The following is a 9,229-nucleotide window of genomic DNA, read 5'->3' on the forward strand; positions in this document are numbered from 1 at the left end:
CCCTGTATATTATTAAACAATGTTAGAAGACATTTTTTAATGGTCATTTGTTATTCCTCATAGGAGCCTCCACATGAAGTAGGAATACGTACCTACAGTTCCTCATGACACCCTATAGTAGAATCGGCACTCTTTCACTCTGTCTTTTAATGGTTTTTGAACTTATCACATATTTTATTTTGATATTTCAGGTAAAGGTTTTGAGTATTGGACATCAGGTACGAGAGCAATCGACCAAAATAAATGGATATGGCTTCCTTATGGTAAAACAGTAGAATTCACGAAATGGTCCGCTGGTCAACCAAGTGATCCCGTAGGAGAAAAATGTTTACAAGTTTGGAATATTGGAGGAAAATTAGAGTGGAACGATAGACCTTGCTGGGTTCCATTTTACTTTATTTGTGAAAGATATAATTATCAAAATCTAGAATCAGATAAATCATGTAAATCATCAGGTCAGGGTGAGCCAAGATTGTAATGTTTTAGAAAATATTAAACATAATTATTAACAAATGCATTGTATTTTTTATTTCTAACTAGCTGACCCGGTGAACTTCGTTGCACCTTAGATAATGTGTCATAATTAGATAATGTGTCATAATTTTAATTCTAGATCAATCGGTCGAACGCAATTGCTAGAGATCAATAACTCAAAATCAACTGCTCGAAAATGAATAAAAAAGAAAATTATATGTCCAAATATTTATTCACAATAATGCAAAATTTGTAGGTATATAAGAGAGGTACATTTAATAGGACAGATTATGTGATATTCCACGTATATAATCACAGATATTAATTTGTGGTTCATAATATGTAATTGTTTATTAAACGCAATAACCTATCAACACTATCTCTATATCTTCTATGACCATTTTGAGGTTGTTTGCCACTTATGGATACTTGTTCTCAGAGGCATCTTTCAGTGCATCACAGTTTCTCGATTTCTTTCTAACGCATTAAGTTGGAAGTGACAGAAAAAAGGTACGTCCGTGATCACAGTTTGTTATAACATTTATTCTAATTGTTGATAGATGGCGCTATAATCGAACAAAAATTGATTTAACGAATTATATATACTACTATAATCTGTACAATTTATAAGACTATACAAATCAAAGAAAATACCATTTTATAAATGCAATAAACACAATTGATTTGTTTTTATACCAAATTGCAAATTAAAGAGTTAAACTGCAATACCCTTTGAGTGACAACTGTCACAATTAACTTAAATGTCAGATTATAATAAATGTTATAAATGTGTATTATCACGGACTTACCTTTTTTGCGGTCACTTGTGACATACTGAAAAATGCCTCTGAGAAGGACCACACTGTTCAATTTTTAGTTCATTTAAACTTTGTTCTTGTTCTAGAGCGGAAATAAATTTCTGCCGTTAATTTTCTTATATTTCCAATATAAGATATTTAAGAAGATATTTAAGCTCAAACATATTTAAGATTTATAATAGAGATGTTTTCAGCATAAATTAATATACGATTATATACGTGGAATATCATATAATTTGTTCTATGTTACTATCTTTCTTATGTCTATTATTTTGTACTATTGTTTTTTTTTCTCCCATAATCATCACTACGATGATGATTATTACAATTACAATCTGGTCATACTTGACCAATGAGCAATTTTAATCTAACCTAAATTATTACTGTTCCTTAAAGTTAAGAGCTTGCCCCATAGCGTCTCTTATCTAACCTAACAAGATAACTAACCTAACAAGATATTGTACTATTGTGAATAAATATTTTAGATATACAATTTTCTTTTTTATTCGAGCTATTGACTTCGAGTAAATGTGGCCTTTCGGCAGTTGCTTTTCTCTGTAATAATTGTATAAACTCTAAAAAACGTAGGTGTTCTACAAAATATTTTATAGAAAAATTTTTTGATCAACAATAGCCTTTGATTTTATGCTTCTGTATTTTGGTAAAATTTTAAAAGCATTAAAAAGAGTAAACTAACGGACGGACCTATTGAGACAAAGAGCGAAGTGTTCTTGCTCCATTTTTTGGGGAAAAAATTATTATTGTAGCAGAGATACACGCCTTCGCCAAAATTTTGATTATTATACCAGAGATGCACCTCCCCCCAAAGCATCCGCCAAAATTTTGATTATACCAGATATGCGCCTCCGCCAAAATTTTGATTATTATACCAGAGACATACTCCTTCATCAAAATTTTTAAATATTTTTTGTACATTAAAAATAGTAATCGAAAAATTAAAAACTTCATAATTTCACTGATGTTCGTACAATTTTCGCTCGTTCTTCTCGTGTGCTTAATGTCGTCTCTCGTGCTCTCGTGTTGTCCTACGGCTCGTTTGGTTATCTCGGAAACTAATTGAGCAAGAGGGACGATTTATATACCGTTGGATAGCGAAGGGAGTCTAACTGCCAAATTTCATAAAAATCGGTCAAGTAGTTTCAAAGAAGTATGGCAACAAACACTAAGAAATAAAATTTTATATATATAGATATTAAATATTTAAGTGGCTACTAAAAAATAACGGTTGAAGATAAAAAAGTGAAAATTTAGGATTGTATGTATATTTTGGTTCTACATCGTATAATATTAAAAAAAAAATTGGCCAAAAAAATTTAAAAAAAGTTCGGGGGGCAAGCCCCCTTTTCACTTAAGTAGGTAGACTGTACCACTTCAGAAACCATCCCGGGTTCATGCACAACAACTTTGATTAAGGTCATCATACGATCAAATGCATAGTTTGCGAGTCTATAAGGAACATACATACATACATACATACAAACATTCATTTTTATTTATATAGATTAGAAATCAGAAGGCAACGAGGAACCACTGCATTAATAGCCTGATCAAAGAACAATCTGGTCCCAAAAAGATAATGGAAGAATGAAAATTTGGTAATAGGTTAATAGGTAGTTGAAAAAATTGCCTATTATTATATAAGAAAGTTTACAATTCTACATCCCCTCCATTTTACAAAAATTGGGAAATACTCCCTTCTCAGGGGTGAAAAATGTACATTCAAAATAAGTTCGGAATTGGATAAAATGGCTAATTCTAAGCAACTTTTGTTATATAGAGTTTTTCAAGTAGACAATACTTTTCGAGTTAATTGCGAGTGAATATGTTCATTTTTAACAAAAAAAACATGTTTTTGAACGGTTTTTCGCAAATAACTCAAAAAGTAAGTGAGGAGTACAGGGGAAAAATAAGGAATGTCTGTTTTTTCATGAATTTTCTAGTCGAAGAGAAAGAAGCGGATTTTTTGCGTGATAAGTAATATGAAAAAACTATACGGGGAGATGTTAAATTAGTTGTGTACATGACTTTCCCCAACGGGCGGAAACCAGAGTGGGAGACGAGGGTAGTTATAAGGGGTCAAAGTCGCGGTTATTATTTTTTTTGTGACAGTCATGACCGAGATAGTGCATCAAAATTTGGGAATAAGTAGGTCATGACGTAACTAAATAAAATTTCCAGGGGAGGAACGCTGCATATCCGACAAAGGGGTGGGGGCAGGGGTAAATATAAAAATTATAAGGGGTTTTGTGACATTCGTGACTGAGATATTGCACCAAAATTTGGAAATAATTATACCATGACCTAACTAAGTAAAATCCCCAAGGGCGAAGACCAGAGTGGGGGACGAGGGTAGTTCTAAAGGGTCAAAGTCGCGGTTTTTATTATTTTTTTTGTGACGCTCATGATCAAGATAGTGAACCAAAATTTGGCAGTAAGTAGATCATGATGTAACTAACCAAAATCTCCAGGGGCGGAAACCAGAGTTGGGAATGAGAAATGTTTTAAGGGGTCAAAGTCTCAGTTAGTATTTTTTTTGTGACGCAGCACAACATTTGTCCTCCACTCAGCGTTCCGCTCCTGGAGATTTTACTTAGTTATGTCATGATCTACTTATTCCCAAGTTTTGGTGCACCATCTCGATCACGAACGGCAAAAAAACCCTTATATTTTTATATTCCCCCCTGCCTACCACCCCTTTGTACCCCAAGCAATGTTCCGCTCCTGGAGATTTTACTTAGTTAGGTCACGACCTACTTGTTCCCAAATTTTGGTGCACTATCCCCATCATGAGCGTCACAAAAAAAATAATAAAAACCGCGACTTTTACCCATATAACTACCCTCGTCCCCCACTCTGGTTTTCGGCTGTAGGGATTTTACTTAGTTGTCATGCCCTACTTATTCCCAAATTTTGATGCACTATCTCGATCAGGAATGTCACAAAAATCCCTTATAATTTTTATATTCACCCCTGTCCCCACCCCTTTGTCGGCCACGCAGCGTTGCGCCCCTGGAGATTTTACTTAGTTACGTCATGATCTACTTACCTATTCCCAAATTTTGGTGCACTATCTCGATCATGAGCGTCACAAATAAAATAATAAAAACCGCGACTTTGACCCCTTATAACTAGCCTCGTCCCCCACTCTGGTTTCTACCCGTTGGGGAAAGTCATGTACACAACTAATTCAACATATCCCCGTATAGTTTTTCCATATTACTTATCACGCACAAAATCCGCTCCCAGCTCTTAGACTATTGGCTGTTCTCGCCATTTGGTAGCAAAAACTGAGCACTATCGACTAGCCTATCGATTCAGGACAATAACCAGAAAGATCAGTCTATATAAATTTTCTAAAAATTTGTATCCAGGCGAAGAACTAGGATTATCCGCACGCCACTGAACAAAAATAAGGAATGTTAGCAGTTTTTTGGTGCATTATTAAATTAATAAGTTAATATAGATTAATATTATATTAAGATTATAAAATAAGAATTGCTAGAATTCTGCTAAAAATCTCCTAAGTAATTTTTAGTTATCATAAGAATTAAACCTTTATTGGTGTTTATCTCAATATGTATAAAATGTGACATTCGTTGCTTTTCCCCTGTACTCTTCAAGTATTTTATCGAAAAATATTCTTAGAAAAATTAAAGCTTATAAAAAAGTGAAAAAAGGTATATGTATGAAGTCTTTAGACCCAGTAGAAGCAGAGTTGTAGCAAATGAAAGTAATCTCTTATTCATCCAATTGTAGCAGTTATGCTACAGACCATTTGTAACGGTCACGTTACGAAAGTAGCTCTTTAATAATTATTATTATTATTTTCCCTCGGTCTCCATTTAAATTCTCTAATTTCTCGTATAGGACTACTGGGGTGACGTCATACCTCGGTGATGGAACGTACTCCACTTATCGAGAATGATTTCGTTTTTTGAGAGAGTTTGACGTTTACCTTGGCGGAGAAGCGCCTCTCGTTCTTTACACTTGCGGTTAGCGAAAACCAAATACTTTGGCTTCGGAGCTTCTAGACAATTGACAGTTACAATTATTGGGGACTTAGAAATTTTACACCCGTATTTTGAATTTCTCTAATAGATGGTTTGTTTAAACCCTAAATTTTCCTTTACTGTTTTTTCTTATTAATTGAAAACAATCATTTTTGTTTAAGAATATTTTTATTATGTGAAATATTTATGTTTTTCTTTGGTAGTAGGTACCTACTGTTTTTGATGTGGCAATAATATAACTTTTATAATATGGTTAATTATTTGACTGTAATTTATAACTTTCCTATGGTTAATTATTTTATAGAGAAATTCAAAATACTGGTAAAATTGATAAGTCCCCAAGAGGTACCGAACTATAAGTAACATATCCTATACATATAGGTACATATTATTATAAGGTACCTACATGACAAAGTTTTTTATTTAAAATATTGCTAATATGTACTATATAATTAGGTTAATAAGTATATTTTGAATTTCATTTACATTTATACATATAATCTACCAAGCGCAGTGAGGTTTTTCATTTACTGTCTTAAACTCAATGATGTATAAGTTGTATATGATGTATAAGTAGTATAGGTACCATATATATACTTTTCAAATTGCCCGCCAAATCCAGAGAACTGTCAATTGTCTAGAAGCTCCGAAGCAAAGTATTTGGTTTTCTCTAGACGCAAGTGTTCTTTACTTGACTGTTGGCTGTTGTGTCGAATAGAGGTACCATATAGAATGGCGGATGATTTCATCCAAATGATTTTATAACATCAAGCAATTTAAAGTAAAGTAAAAAGTTACCAGCAAGGGTTGTCGAGTTAGGGAGACATGTGTGTGACAACTCCCGTTGGAGCCTAATAGGAATCATTCGGTGAGATTTATTTTTTTTGTAATAATTTTTAATTAGCCATTGTCATGTGTTTTTTGTTGTGGAATATTTAAAATATTAGTCCCATTGTTAAACTTTCTTAGTCAATCTATTAAGGGAAGGGTGTAGATGATTTCGATCTTTATATTATCTTTATATCGATCTTTATATTAATGTGGTTTTTGGTTTTACATAACCAAACATTTTTGAAGTCCTCAAATTAATATTGAAAATAATTACCATTTCTCTGTAGGTTTTAAATTATTCAACATCCAATATTTTATAAATTCAATATATTTTTACAGATATTTCCTCAAATAAATCATTTCAATGTCATTTGTCCATGTATTCACACCAATGAACTGTCAACACGGATGGAATGGCTCCATCCCATTCAAACAGTGAAGCGAGATTGCGGCCAACATACAAGTGAGAGGTCCTAGAGAGAGACAGAGCTTGTCAGGGAAATTTTGACTTCTTCATTGGTTGGATATTATCATAATGACCAGAGTTGCCAGATGTGATTTTATAAATCCCCACTTAGAAACTGAAATTCCCTCAAATTGAAGCTCAAACCCCTTAAATTTAAATTTTTGCCGCATTTTAATAAATTAGTAGGCAAATGTAGAGAACAGTAAACCAAAATTATACTACTTATCAACAGAAGGCCCTGGAAATAATTCATAGGTCCTATCGTCTTCGATTATATGAGAGTATAATTATACAGTTCTACGTATATACGCAAATTTAATTTACCATGACCCCTTAAAATATCTCATAATTGTCCCTCCCCAACCATTTCTGCTTAGAAAAATTCCTCTAGACGCTTTCAAATTACTCCAAAATTATGGAAAAATACCCCAAGCCGGCAACGCTGACTACCACTATAAATTTTTTGTTTACGAAAGATGGCCATTATCTTCCCTCCTTCCCTGACTAGCGCTATCTCATCCTGGCGTCATTAAATTCACTTCTTGCCCATTCCATCGGTGTTGACAGTTCATTGATTCACACTCAAAACAGTTCAAGGTTACCTGAGATTGGTTTTTGTTCCAGTTTTAATGGTCGGTTTTTCTATACTATTGCTTCTAAAAAGTTCCTCAATTATTTCTTCTTCCCTTTACTTTTTTGCTCATGTTTAAAATGAGAAATAAAACTGGGAATGTTTTTTAGCCATTTGGGAGAAATCCTACCATGAAGTCATAGACCTTATTTGACCACCTAGAGAAACCACTACAGCCACAGTCAAGTCATCATGGGAGTATGTCGATTTGGGAACAAGCTATGGGAGCGTTCCAGCTCAATTTTCGTCTTGGCACCTGGGCCTACAGGAGTCATGGGGTCGCACCATCCTGGTGCATCATTTTCTAGGATGCAACCGCAACCTCGTTTGGGAACATTTAGTGAGGTGTTGTAGTAACTATTGGTTTTTTTATATTTCAGACTATCTGTTAAATACACTGTTTTTTTTTTCCAGATTTAGGTTACCTCTGGTTTTTTTTTGACATATTTGTATATTAGATTATTTGGTTCCCAAACTTTGTATCTACGGTAACTTCTTGTGCACAGGAATAAGCCTAGAGAAAATTAGGTTTTTAATACTTTATTATTGCTTTGATATTGGTTTATGTAATTCGGGTAAATTTATTTTGTAATATTACTAGCTTGTTTCCCAAATATTTTACTGTTATTCGCTTTATTCCATTTGTTCAGTTAATTTAGGTCATCGTCGGTATTTATCTCAACTTCATTTCTACTTTAGTCAATTGTATATTTAACTTTATTTATTCATTATTGTATTTTCCCTTAGTGAGGCTTGGGCCTATTTATTTGTATTATTTTCATCTTTGTCGGTTTCAATTCAGTTGTACGTAGCAGGCGTACTATAACCATTTGGTAGAAGACTTATGTAATTTTGTACCCTATATGTTAGTGAAAGGTACTTATACCTGTAATTTTGTAACAGGTAACATTGTTGTTATCTTAGGTTGAACATAACTTTTGCAAACTTTTGTCATGTTAGAGTCACATAATATGAACTTGTTTAACTCAGAGATTGTTAAAAATCTGGTAGTTCATTTTAATAAATGTTTATTTATTTTGTATATCATTTATTTTTATTACTCCTTTATGTTCATTATTACAGGTTTAATATATTTAATATTTGACAGCAGTGTAAGATACCTGGGAAAATGATCGAAGATCATTTTCATGGCGCCCATGATTAGTTAGTTTTATTTATTTTGTTCGTTTTTAGTCATTATTCATCTCCATTCATTTTCAGTACATTATTCTTATTTTATTATTTCATCTTTTAGTCATCATTACTATCTATATAGAGCTACTGTTCTTCGACAGGCATGCAAACGAGCCGTATCCATCCTTGAGTGTCAAGTTGCTCTCTTGCATCTATAGCTAGCCAACTCTATTCAGTTTGCCTCTGTCTCTTCCCACTTTACTTCTATCCCTTCTATTCCCTTTCTTCAGTACTACTGCACTTTAGTAGTATTTTTTTATTTTTTCCTATTGCGGCTTCTCAACGTAGAAGCCATCTCACCTTTCTCTTTTCATCCCAACTATTTAGTTACTTAGTCTTTTTCCTTTTTCCTTACTTCTGTTGGAGTACCTATATCTTTCTTTTTACTTTCACTCCAACAGAAGTGTTCTCATTTTTGTTACACTGGCTGCCCAATGCGTGGTGCCAACCGTTTTTGGTTCTAAGACAGTAGTTCTTTTAAGTTCAATTTTCTTTTATTGGAATTTTCTGTTTTATTAACTTTTTGATATCTTTGTATACATGTTACTTCTGATTTATTTTTGGTCTTTAAAACTTTACGAATACTAAACAGGTAGACTTATGCTGCTTTTGGTTTTGATTAGTTTATTTCGATACCTCATTTTTAGTTTTAGTGGTACAGCTCATATGTTAGTTTGGATTTTGTATTTTTATTGGAAACTTATTTATGTATTTAGATTGAGTATACATAACTGACATTATGTTCTATTAGTTAAATTTTTATTCCTTCTACCAATGGTAGTGC

At 33.1% G+C, this 9,229-nt stretch overlaps 1 protein-coding gene and 1 long non-coding RNA gene across 2 annotated transcripts in view; both read left to right on the forward strand.

The window, feature by feature from the left end:
• Window positions 1-513, forward strand: part of LOC126886486 (perlucin-like) — an 81,986-nt gene extending 81,473 nt beyond the window's left edge. The window contains exon 4 of the mRNA XM_050653445.1: window positions 192-513. Within this exon, the coding sequence (XP_050509402.1) occupies window positions 192-478 (287 nt within the window). The 3' untranslated portion in view covers window positions 479-513. The remainder of the gene's footprint in view (window positions 1-191) is intronic.
• Window positions 514-6,010: 5,497 nt separating this feature from the next.
• Window positions 6,011-8,293, forward strand: LOC126886495 (uncharacterized). Its single transcript, XR_007698643.1, has 2 exons — window positions 6,011-6,191; window positions 7,362-8,293. It is a non-coding gene; the product is annotated as an uncharacterized LOC126886495 (long non-coding RNA).
• Window positions 8,294-9,229: the final 936 nt, after the last annotated feature.

Source organism: Diabrotica virgifera, chromosome 6, assembly GCF_917563875.1.
Source record: "Diabrotica virgifera virgifera chromosome 6, PGI_DIABVI_V3a".
NCBI classification, from domain to species: Eukaryota; Metazoa; Arthropoda; class Insecta; order Coleoptera; family Chrysomelidae; genus Diabrotica; species Diabrotica virgifera.